The 13352-nt window shown below is 38.5% G+C and overlaps 1 protein-coding gene across 13 annotated transcripts in view; it reads right to left on the bottom strand.

Moving 5' to 3' along the window:
• The window catches only part of nr4a3 (nuclear receptor subfamily 4, group A, member 3), a 31828-nt gene extending 21134 nt beyond the window's left edge, over positions 1-10694 (bottom strand). For 2 of the 13 annotated variants that reach the window (XR_015510451.1, XM_087285716.1), the window contains exons 1-4: positions 10382-10694; positions 7681-7833; positions 6789-6870; positions 1562-2403 (exon numbers count right to left, since the gene is read on the bottom strand). Coding sequence is in view for 9 of the 13 variants with exons in the window: in XM_087285716.1 (XP_087141842.1) it covers positions 1562-2403; positions 6789-6852 (906 nt within the window). In the remaining 4 variants the exon portion in view is untranslated. 13 annotated transcript variants of the gene reach the window in all.
• Between the last annotated feature and the right edge of the window lie 2658 nt (positions 10695-13352).

The raw sequence follows: 13352 nt of genomic DNA, 5'->3' as shown, positions 1-13352 counted from the left end.
GCTTTAACCTTGGTTCAAATGTCCACGGAGTGTGTTTCAATGGTTGGTTAACCCTGAGCCTCACACTCAGAAAACGAGGTGCGATCGGTGTAGAGCGGTTGTGAGCCTCTTCAACCAAAAGCTTCTTTCAAACCAAGAACAAAACTAATGACCACTAATGAATACACAATCAACAAACACTACACTGACCACATAAGAGACACTGATCAACACACACTGCACAATAGTGTGCAAGTACAAGCCTCTTACACTCCATTTAATGACAGACACACTCACATACACAATGAGACATGCTATTCAAATTAGCCACACACTGAGGAATACATATCAATCAACATAAACTGCAAACGCCCACATCAGCTTCCAGCTAACATATTACCATGAAAAAGTGTAAAGCAATATGGGAAATCCAAATGAGAGGTTTGCTAACTGGCAAGTATTTTCCATCAGTTTCAGTCAATCGCAGCTTGCTCAGCTTTTTGTGCAATGTTAAAGGAATAGCTCACTAAAAAAAAAAACAGTATTTGAATGAGTTGCCCTGGGCCAGCTAGGGACCCTCAGCAAACTTTCTAGTAGGCCTCAGAATTTTTTTGTATTCAAATAATAATCTGTTTTTTTTTATGAAAATATGTAAGATATTTATTAAATAAATGTGAAAACGAGCACTTTTGTCACAACTTACTTTTTTTTTTTTACCGTTTTTGCATTTCAAAAAAGAAATAAAGCCATACATGTGGTTGACATGAGGGTGAGTAAATGATGACAATATTAACTTTAGTGTGTAGTTAGTCTGCACACTGCACGCGACATTCGGACACGACTGTTGGCATACGCCCGCCCCCTTGTGGCAGTCGTACAGAATATTCAGTTTTGTCGTGCACCATGGGAAGCTGATTTTCGCGGTGGTGTCCCAAATAAAGGAGTGTAAAAGCAACAGCCTTTATTCTCTATGCGTTCATCATGGTTGAATGAATAAATGAATGAATAGTAGAAACTCATCATTGCTATAATAATTTTGAGAGATTGTTAAGACAAGATTAAAAATAATAACGTTTTTTTATTACTCATTTATGAATAGATTTTTTTTAATGTAGACTTATTTCTAATTTAAAAAATAAAGAAAAACTCCTATTTCTCATCTCGCACCCATGGACCTGCTTGGACAACACTAGAATACATCACATCCGGACGGCTGGTTGCATACGGTTCAGAAGCAGGAGTTCAAATATTTTAACGGATCTGCAGCTCAAATCGGAGCTCCAGGACTACTCTCCATTGGAAATGAATGACTTTCCGTCTGTTGCTTGTCGTTTGCTGTGTGCAGTGGAAAGGCTGCTTAACATGTTAACTAAAACTCTCTTATAATCCTCCTATTTGCACTGAACAGAACTTCTTATATGAAGCTCTCTGTGAAAGTGTGTGTCACTAAGGATTATTATGCATTTGCAATGGCATACTTGTGCAAGCAATAGTGACAATGATGGAACTCTAGGTGCGTCTGTATTCGATACAACGTAGGAAAACAAAAGCCCTCTGTCCAGCTTGGATGCTGAATTCTTACCTTGAAGAAGCCTTTGCAGCCCTCACAGGTGCGTACGCCATAGTGCTGGCAGGCTGCGTTGTCTCCACAAACCGCGCAGGTTCCTTCTCCAGAGCTGGTGCGATTTGGCGGCGATGGCAAACTCTCTCCCAGAAGCGGTGGACAGTGGCCCATGCCCAGAGAGCGAAACGCCAGGCCTCCCGGCTTACCCATGTTGATCGGGTACATGTTTGAGTGCGTATGGGAGTGCACGTGTGAGTGTGCATGTGTGTCCATGTTGGGTGGCACATGTGAAGACGAAGAGGAGGACGAAGGAGAGCGTTCAGGGCGCAGCGGAAGGCCGATGGCAGTGTCGTAGCCGCTGGTGGAGGGTGGCACCGTCTGCTCGTAGAAATGAGGGAAGCGAGGGCTCTTCAGCGGGCCTTCAATCAGGCAAGGTTGGGGCACTGGGGGAAGACTGTGCTCATCCCACAAGAAAGAGCTGCTGGGTGGGCCAGGGTGAAGCGGCGTAGGGGGCGTCGAAGGGGGCGACTGTTTAAAGTACATGGAGCTCCCAGGTATTGCTTCGTCAGATGGTGCCATGGGTGGGAAGGACTCCTCCTCTTTCTTGATGATAGGGCGTTGAGGAGGGAGTTGATACAGACAGGAAGGTTTGGGCTCGAAGCCGCCCTCCACAAACACATTAAAACTGGGTAAGGAAGTGGTGGCGGCCGCCGCTGAGATCTCTCCCCCACTGAGCTCACACTTTGTGTAGTCTGTCGCCATGAGGTCAGCGCTGTAGTCACCATGGTAGCCAAAGGACTGGGCAGAGTAGCTGGACCCATGGGGTGGAGGGCCGTACTGGGCCTGAACGCAGGGCATGTCTACTGAGATGGGGAGAGAGAATGGGAAAATGACTATCACACTGCTTTTATTTTGTCTTTTGGTGTACAGAGCATGTGCTGTCAATCATGGCATTTGAGTATTATTTTGTTAGTGCTGAGTTAGTAGATAAACCATTCGCCAGGAAACGTGGGTTAGCCTGTGAGCTGGTGGGCACACATGCAGAACAAAAAAATCAATTCCTCATTCCTGGCCTTGACTCTCAAAATACGGGAAAAAAAAAAACATCTGATTCAAATGAAGTTCAGTCATTATTTACTCTAACACAGGATGTAAGATTTTTATTCTCCAATAGAAAACAAAGTTATTTTCAGTGCATTTTTTTAGTTTCTCAAGCTGACGTCTCCATTTAGCCGTGACATAAAACCTGGTTGCCTAATTCAGAGCTGGTCTACTAAAGATATTTTTTTGGCTTTCTAATAAATACCAAGGTAAAACAAGACCTGTGGACAATGCTTTTTATGTTCAGGTATAAACTGGAAATTACACTCACCCATAAAGAAAATGTGAATTCTGAAGCATGTTTATTTTATTTTAAAAGAAAAGTGTATTTGTAATAAGTGCCTATACATAACATGCGTATTTGTTGGCCCAGCAAACAATTTTGTGTTTAATAGACATCTAATAGACATCTAAACACACACAGCTTGACTAAAACAAGGCTAAACTTGGGCTGTCAGTGAAAATCTAACAGACATCTAAGAATAGGCCAAAACTAGACTAGTCGTCAATTAGACAGACTTTATATCATTCATTTCTGTTTATTTGGTGAATAGTCTAGTTTTGGCCTATTCTTAGACATCCATTAGATTTTCGCTGACAGCCCAAATTGTTTTATTGCTTTGTTTAAGCCAAGATGACTATGTTTAGACGTCTATTAGATATCTTTAAAAACAAAAAATGCTTGCTGGGTGGAGTTTAAGCTGCAGTATCGTCAAGCTATATCAACCACAGACCCTATTTTACGCACGAATCTAAAAAGCCCATTAGGAAGATTTCAAAGGATCTACTGTTGAATTAGTCTTCCAGGCTTTGACGACATTGCAGGCAGAATCTGTTCATAGAGGTTTAGAACAACATGAGGGCTAATAAATGACGACAGAAATGGAATTTCAGGCTGAACTGTCTTCTTAATAATTATGTAGCCTAATTCACTGAAATGCCTCCTTCAAGTAAGTTTTTTTTTCTGGATTTAAACTTCATGAGACTTTCTCACAAGCAAACACCGTCCAACCCATCAAGCACACATATCCTATATACCTAACAAATCAGTCTTTGATGACTTAAAAATACGCATAAGTGTAAATATGCAACGCTGCACAAACAAGAGTTCACTTACTATCAAATCATAAAGTCTAAACGCTTTGAGATAAATATCCATGATACTCTATTAATTAAATTCGCACCAAGCACCATGAAGTGATCTCATTAAAAGCCATTAGGAAGTCCCTTGTTGTTTCTAGTAGGCTGTATCCTGGGCCAGCTCTGTGCTCCAGGAAAAACCATATTGCCAGCGCACTCAGAGTTATATAACTTACAACTGTGCGCCTTTACACAGCTGTTTAAGTGCATCTGTGCAGAGCTACCTGAGTCCGTGAGGAGATAATGTGTGTGTGTGTGCGTGTGCTTTGTTTGCTTATTTTCCCTAGGTGGGGAAGTGTACACAGACCCGACTTTGGCTTGACGCTGTCGTGTAGTGACTCCGTAATCCTTGTGCCTCCACCACGTCATGTGTGTTTAGTAAAATCAGGAGGCCTATCAATTATGAACGGCCCTTTACCTGTGATGACTCAGACTGGTGCACGCATGTTCCTTTTTCTACGCACATCACTGCCTATGCATACAAATCGTACAGCATCATGGATAACAACAGATTTAATGTATGTCTCGACTCTGGATTTAAAGCATAATGAATAACACATATATTTTGTTCACACCTTTTTACCTATTTAACTTTGACCACTATTGAAACTATTGAAAAAGGTTTTTTTTAGGCCTATTAAAAACAACAGGAAACTTTCTTATCATTCACCTCATTTAAATATAAATGTTGCTAATAATAACTATTTTTATTATTGCATTTTTTCAATCCTAAATTTGTAGAAGAAAGCATTATAGATAACATGTAGTAGCCTACTACAATTTTGGTAATAAATCAATAAATCACTAAATAAATGAAAATTGAAGGCTACTAAAGTATATATTTCAATGTACGAATTAGGTATTAAATGACTTCTAGGGGTTTACAGTTTAAATTATATAACCTGTCACTTTTTTATGGTGTCTTCCTTAACCCAAATAAGTAGCCTACTAATGTTTTGGCTCCCCTAGATAACCGTCAACTAGCCTAGGCCTTTTTTTTTTTTTTTTAAGTCTCCGCTTTAAATAAAACTAATGTTATTATTAATATATGTGAAATGTGTAAATAACTTAATTATAATTCCCAGGACTAAGCCTATGTATTGTGCATGTATTGACTGCTATACAGACAATGATCGAGAAGGTGTTGCTATGGTTACTGGTCGCATATCTTTAATGCACAGTGGTTAATTTTTAATCCAATATTCAAATATTTGTGGTTGTTGATTGGAGACGCTGAAAACGTGTGTATGTGTGTGTGTGTGTGTGTGTGTGTGTGTGTGTGTGTATATATATATATATATATATATATATATATATATATATATATATATATATATATATATATATATATATATATAAAGCATGTTGCCAGCCTATTAAAAGGGGCACTTTTTTGTAGTTATTTGCCTAATTTTTTTATTCAATTATGCACTTTGTGCATTTTAGTGACAATTTAAGAACTAATCTTTGCTGAAAATGCTTGTCGGATTGTGATCATAACTACACTATAAAATTTTTCCTTCAATTTTGTCATAGTGCTTACCATACCTTTTTTTTTACAAATTAGGATTTAAACTGTAAGTCAATCCAGTTGTATAAATATTGTAATTAGTATTTGAATAAGGAAAAAAATATACTCATTTTTAAATACAAATAAATGTATTATCTTCCATCATTTAAAACTAAATATGAATCTGTAAAACGTATTTTAAAATAAAAAAACTGCAGCCTATAGGCAAATAACAAACTGGCCAGCTCATTTAACTTTCCTTAGTCACAATTAGGCCACTTAAATAATTAAAAATATAAAATGTTTTAAAGCATTCTTCTTTCAATAATTTTGACAATTGATGATGGTTTAGCAGTCAAAAATGGGATAACTGAGCTCATGTTGAGGTCAAATTCTGGACTTTGTCAGTGGGTGCTGGCTACGGGCCTATACACACACACACACACACACACACACACACACACACACACACACACACACACACATATATATATATATATATATATATATATATATATATATATATATATATATATATATATATATATATATATATATATATATATATATATATATAATTTTTATTTATTTATTTTCTTTGGATGTAGACTAAGTAAAAGGTGGCGAAAATGGGGAGGGGGTGGAGATCAAAACCGAGCTTATAACATCCCCATAATTTGCAACTTGACGTTTTACGTCAGAGTGAGGTGCCAAAGCGCGGGCGGGAGGGATTAGGTGCGACCCTTTCATCGTCATAGATACTGACGGAGGAATGGATGTTTGAGGTCAGTCTGTCTCTCGCTAAATGGAGAACTGCAAAAGTGAGTCAAACTTTCATGACTGACATCACACACACAAATATCTCCCCAACGAGCACTTGGGAAACATTTGCTTCAATGCTTATTTAAAACAAGTCATTCTTATTTTAAACTCACAATACATAAATCGATCAAATAAACGAATAAACAAATAAATTTAGATAATACTCAATGGGTTGAAAAGAATGTCAGTCAGCCATATAAGCACAGACATGCTGATAAACTTGCTTTAAATTAGTTTTGGAATTTGAAGACAAAATTGCGTTAAGCACAAATATGGCATTCAGCCGGTCAAGGTCTTTTCGTCCAATTTAAGAGCTCAGAATGTGTACGTCTAGACAAATCCTTACATAAAAAAGCGGGACCTGGCTTTCTGTCTGACTATCTCTTGTGTGTATCCGTTTATGACTTGTTTGTGCACGTGCAAACTCCACAGCACGTCGATTCTCTACATCAGCTCCACATTTCACCATGACACGGATAATAAAAAATGAAAACGCAGCCAGCATAACGTAAAAAGTCAAATTATTAAGAAGGTCTAAACCACATAAAGTCATACTGAAACGATGCTTTACAGCTCTAGTGTGTGCGCGCGCGTGCACCAGACAGAGAGCCTCACACAAATACACACGCAGGCTTATAGAAAGCGCTTTAGAGGGATGAAACAGTTTCTAACCTCGAGGTGTGCATTTTAGATGGACAAAATGCAGCTGTTCCAATAACTGTGATCGCTTGTTCATTGTCAGAGTGCCATAGATCTAACAAACAAACAAAAAAAATAAATAAATCAACGACATAAAAAATAAATAAATGCATGACACGCTAACCAGTATAATTTTGCTCTTGAAGCAAACAAAGGCAGCAGCACAAATATATTTGCGCAAACTTTCACTTTCTTTACACTAAGACAACAGGACAAAGCATTCTGACAGGAGCACACGAGGTTGCTGTGACCATAAAGAAGACTGCCTTATGATGATATTATCATAACTGGGAAGGTACAGAAAAAAACTATTATATAAATTCCACTCGTTCCAGGAATTTGAACACAAATACATAGGCTACCTTATCTGACATAAAAAACATGCAACCACCATCTGCGCAACTCGTGTTTTAAAAAGAATTGAATGCAATTTGCTGAGGAATGTTGAACAACGACAATGTCTTTAAAAACAGTGCTGTTTTTGCATTTATTTTCAGAACAAACACAAACAAAGCTCAAACATTTTTGTTCTAAAATTATAAAAATAAATTCTTATGAATTAAATATTGCTTTCATTATAACAGGACAACTTTTTACTTGTCATTTTAACAAATACAAAGATAGGCTACAACATGTAGAACTGGGGTATCATAAAAAAATATACTGTTCAGGTATATAAGGCTTTCAAAAGCAGCAACAAAAACTTGGTAGCAGTTTGTTTACATTGACTAAATGTGATGATATTGAAACGACCTGTATTAGCCTACAGCTTAATTTTAAATGTTTAAATATGCAATTGTATGTGAAATATCTTATAAAATGCCCTCCGGAGTGGGAGAGATTTTTAAATAGAATTGTGGTATACCTGATTGGCCTTTTGCTCGCTGAATCGTGGTCGGTTTTTCGAGTGGAGGCTGCACGCGTCTGGGGTTCGGGGCTGCTTCAGCACACGCGGCGGGTGAGGTATCCGGTAGCCGGGACCCAGACCTGGGCTGCAGGCGCTCTTCCGAACCGGTGTCTGAAATCGGGAGCACACAATGATTTAGTTCACTGCTATGACATAAGGTCAAAGTAGTGGCAAAGTCTTAGAACTGGCAGAATGTTAGCTAGAAACTCAAGAGTTTTCTGAGTAATTTTAAATGAATATAATTTATATGCAAGTGTGAAGGTGAATAAACAAGGTTAAAGAAGCATGCGGTCTGCTCCAAAACAGCTACCATTAAAAGTATATAAGCAAATAGTTGTCTTCTATAATAACAGAACTCCTTGAATATTTTCATAAAAGATGCATGGGTTCATATAATTTGTTAATATGTATGTTATATAGCACAGAAAATATACTGACATATTCAGATTATGTTTACTAAAACACTCCTCGATTGTATTCAGAAATACTGAAATATAATTTAAACACAAAAAGAAATCTTTTTTAACAGAAATATATTTAATTTAACGACGATGCAATTGCAGCCTTTTTAACAAGTTAACATTAATCACAAAGTGCACACCAAGCACAAACAAAACATTTTGTAACAAAATGTTACAATAACCGTTTTGTATTACATTCAAGGAAAACGCTAAAAGAAAAAAAACCCTGAAAATCCATTAAAGTGAAGATGTGACATGCAGTGTTTGAGCTCAAAAATAACTTTATTACACAAACTGCTAATACGATTTACAAAGGACTATTTGATTGTTCCTTCTGGTGCTGCACTCGACCATGGAGTTTAAACCGCTCTGAGCGTCTAATAAAATACGTTGCCATGCAGTATTTGTTTTGCTTTACCTCAGAATAACGACAGTCACAGTGACGGCTGGACAACATTCACCTGGGCACTCACAGAACTCCGACTATCCTCGTCTTCGGTCAAATAAACCCACGCGCGCAGAGCTCAAGAGTTTTTAAAAGCGACTAGCGCCCCCTCCCTGACAGAAGAAGCGCGCTCTCACAGCCTGCCTCGTCAGGCATTGGGCACTTTCTCGACCCCTCAAACTACTTGAAACAATACATAGAAACCTTCATGGTTAGGCAATATCAAGACTTCCGGAACTAATTTATGATTTGACTTACAATTGAAGTGAGGAAAGTAAAACACGGGAACACATTTTGATCATTTTGAGTCGCCTCACAATTAATGCTGATATTAACGGATGCTGATATAAATAGGATGGCTTTCTAGAGACTTTATTACTTTTGCATTTGAGTTGAACCATTGCCTGATTGGGGTCATGTGTGATTTTGACAGAGCGTGATTGAGTGTGTACGCATGGAGCCGCCGGTCCGCTTGTGCCCCGGTAACCTAGAGAACCGCGAGAGAGCACTGAAGCACGCGCTTTGTAGAGGCGCTCCGTTCTCCGTTCAATAAGCGCGCGAGATAGAGGCTTTCCAGCAAACACACAAAAGAAAAGGAGAGAGTGGAGATAGAGGGATGGAAAAATACAAGTACATTAAATTAGCTTGGAGAACGGGATTTGACACCCGACAGAGACCTTAGGGGAAGAGACCAGGCTATGTACTCCGTGACCCGATCTCGCGTGCTCCGTTATAAAACTTTAGCAGAAGAACAAGTCATTTAGGTCAAAATCAATATATTGTTGTATCACATACCTCATGAGGGTGGTTCTGGCACAGCTGTCACTATTGGTATTTGTAGGCTACAGGCAGTGAAATAAAAAGTAACTTTACTGTCATTCATTTGTGTGCGTAATAGTAAGTGCCCCTGCATCGTGTTTTGATCTGAAATTCACACCACATTGGCTACTGTAGTAAAGGAAAATAATTTTTTAAAGGTTTTATTCCAAAATTAAAGAATTTAAAGTCTTCTAAAAGCAAACAAACGCTTGTTTTCCTGACCACAAGTGAACTGATATTTATCTCATAGAACACTGTTAGAAGAATAGTGAGAGTGGTAAATATGAGAAGAAAACTAGACGACATGTTGACAGTTTGTGTAGGTTAATTATTTCTGATAACTGTGCACATGTGTTCATTGTGTATGTTCGCGTGCGGTCCTTCCGTTGCGTCAAGATGGAATGAATGAAGCGCATGTAGTCATGTCATTGAAACGTGGTAAAAGCGATGTTTATGAAACTAAATCATATAAATGAAAGTATTCTAGATACTGCTATGAATGAATATAAAAACATTGGCACAATGTTAAGTCGGGTTTTTGAGAATTGTGGAGCGCTCAGCACTCTCTCCTTCTTCTTGGCGCATCTCACGAGACTCTCTACCGGCCCCGCGCGAGCTCACAGCGGTTTACCCGGGTGAGGAAGAGGCATCCCATTTCCATGACAACCTGTGAGAATATTATAGCCCCCGTTTCGCAAATTAAATTCGCATTCGGTCCCTCTATCAACAAAGATAGCGCAGAAATACAGCTCGTTTACGCGCTGGACATTCAACAGGTCCGCACCTGAAAGTTCTTTATGTCATGCACAAATATATGAATGGAGACCGCTATAGAAACACTACAAGTCACCTAAAGCATGTTGTCAGGGATTTTAAAGTGTACAGTTGTGTTTTATGCTCTATAAATCGTATAAAATTAAAAAATACTACTTACTTGATTTCTGTTGACGGTCCGTCTTTACATATGTTTTAAAGCCCTAATAATTCCTTGTGCATATCCAACCGAAAATTGTAAAAACTGAAAAAGTGGTTGAGTAAAAGTTGGTATTAAAGTAAAAAAGTTGATGATTTTTCATTTAAAAATATTACTTGACCGATTTTCCTTTTAGCTATGAAGAAAAAAAGTACTCCGTGGTTCTGTCAGCTCCACTATAATAGTGTCGGCGTTAGTAAACGAGAGGATGCGCTGAGCTTAAGTTGCAATGTGCCTTTGTTTATGTGGCGCGCTGAGCGAGAGAAAGTCTAATAGCACATTTATGTGCGCCTGGCTTCTACATAGCTAGAGTGGAATGCGCTACGTCAATGTGACGCCATGGGAGAGGTGACGTCGAGCCTGCACTGTCTGCACTGTAGTCCCCGGCCTCTCTGGTACAGTATACACATAAGCCGTACAGTCCTTGCCAGGAGAGAGAGGAATAGAGTTGGTCTTCTGACTCTTGGTCAGAGGTTATCAGAAATCGCGCGGTAGGGCGTGTTGTCTGTTGCTTGCTAGAAAAATATGTGTGTCATGTTAATTCTATAGCTTAAGAAGCTATTTTAAAACCTTTTATTTTTATCAGGTGCCAAATGATTAAACAGTATGATTGTAATTGCATATTGAACATAGTTATGGCCTCCGCAGTGTGTCATGCTATAATAAATACTCTGATCCCGGTAATAGCCAAACGTTAATCATTGCGTGTACACGCGGTATAAATGAACGTGTGCGTTTGTCAATGTCTTTCAAAAAATACTTGTAAGCAATCTTTCATTGCAGAAGCTAGTCCATAGAAAAAAACTACGTTGTGTTATTATTTTAATGTTAGGCATATCCCAAAATTACCCTTTTTCTGGACGCAAACAAATTAGTAGAAATTTATCCAATATAAATTATAAGGGTTTGAAGCTGAGTGGAGTTAAAACACCAAAGTGCTTCCGGCGTGTACACTAAACAAACTATTAAATTTAGCTTGCGTACCTCGTAGTACAAAAAAACATCAACAAGAGCCAATCACGGGACACGTAATTTCTTGGCCACGTTCTAATTCTGGCCAATGATCAGCTCCCGGAGGCGGGGTGAGGGCATGACGCACTGAGGCGCGTGATTGACGCAAGCGATGTTACTAAATTTAGCAGCGGGCGGCCCGACTGTGTGAGATAGCAGATCATTCATTCATTTTGCGAAAGGGCGGGTCCGTTTATTTTAGACATTTGATTGTGTTCCAGCCAATCCAAATATAGTCGTAGACAGGTATTTTTAGCGGAAGCGTGTCCCCGTTACCTCTTACCAGGGAACAACCTTATGATATCCCGTGCTGTAATGGGAGAAAGTAGAGAACCGATAGCCTGTGGGTATTTCGCCCGTTTGCTCAAAATGAAGCTTTTTTCTTCTGCAGGGTTATCTCTGATGTCTAGCTCGCTTGGCTTTGCGGAGAAGCAGAATAGTGCGGACGTCCCGAGGACACTAAGCAGGACAGGTTTCGGTTGTCTAATTGTTTTGGTACATCGATTGTTGTTTAGAAGGACACTTCGTACTTAGTTGAGTCTCGCATCATAGTATCGTTAAGAATCAACAACCGTCTTTTAGCTAACGTTAGCAGGAAAAGTCGATAAATATCAGCAGGAATTGTTCTTCGTTAGTTCGTTAGAAACTAGTAGTAAACAAGTCTGTTTTCACGACGCACAGGCAACATGAATGTACAGCATAAATGACTGGATGAAAACTCTGCCTATTATTTTTCTTTTTGGAGCGAGCAATTGCTTTATTTTTTGCTTCTGGTGTTTTACCCAGAATACAAACACTTGTTTATATTGTGACTATTTCCCAACTTCAAGAAGTCCAGTGGTCGGCCAAGTGGTCTGTAGCTGTGGGGAACATGTTCCGCGTCGAGATCTCGGGGTTTGGGTATGGAAAAGGTGCGCGCGCGCGCGCAGAGGGAAACTCGCTCCTTTTAGCTTTTCTGCTTTGCAGTCACGGGGAATCCCCTCTCCGTGACCTTCCCCCGCCTCTTTAGACGCTTAAGGAGCTAGCGGGCAAACCGGGTCAAGTGATAATAGCTTCGTTTCTGAAAAGACAGGTTCTGCTTAGTGTAGTTAGAGACAACTACACTCTTAAAAACAATGTTTTTGAAACCTTTTCATTTCAAACTGTTTTATTATGTTGGGAAACGCATATTTAGTCTATCAATAGCCTATATAATATTGTTTAGAGAATATAAATAATGTTTCTTTACGTTATGAAGCATGGTTCTTTTAAAACTCTTCAATTAAAGATTCATTGTGGAGCCCAAACCAGTTAATATGTTGCATCACTACAGAAAAAACGAACTTTTGCAAAATTTTATTGAAAAAAATGTACTAAAATGTTTGATACACATTTAAAAGGGATAGATTCCAGTACTGGCATAACTTAAATAAATTGGAGAAAATAGAAAACAAAAAAGTCAGTGTGGTTGTCATCAAAGTCTCTGATTTGGCAAACCAAAATATTAGGGAATGTTACATTTTAAAATCATGGAATGTGTTCAAATAAAAAAACGACTCTTTTAATTTTAAGTCTCTAAATGCCATGGAAAAGTCATGAAAAAGGATTGGTCAAGGTGTAGAATTGTTTAGTCTCAAAAATGAAAGTATAATTGTGATATGTTCATCTTTAGTGCGATTTAACTGAACTCATTCACTAGTTTGTTTGAATAAGAATGAATCCAAACTTTCGTGTGCACCAAATAAGTGAGCTTAAATTGCTCTTCTCATCTACTTTCAAACAACAGGGTATCCGCAGGGTCTTAAGTCTTAAAATGTCTTAAATTGTAAAAGCTAAATTTTAGGCCCTATAAAGTCTTAAATCTACTAAAATGTTGTATTGTAGGTTTTAAATCTTTTTTAACAGGTCTTAGTTTTCCTTTGTTTATGTATAGCTACACAAT

Source organism: Danio rerio, chromosome 16, assembly GCF_052040795.2.
Source record: "Danio rerio strain M-AB ecotype USA chromosome 16, GRCz13ab, whole genome shotgun sequence".
Taxonomy (NCBI): domain Eukaryota; kingdom Metazoa; phylum Chordata; class Actinopteri; order Cypriniformes; family Danionidae; genus Danio; species Danio rerio.
This window is presented reverse-complemented; position numbering and strand designations above follow the sequence as displayed.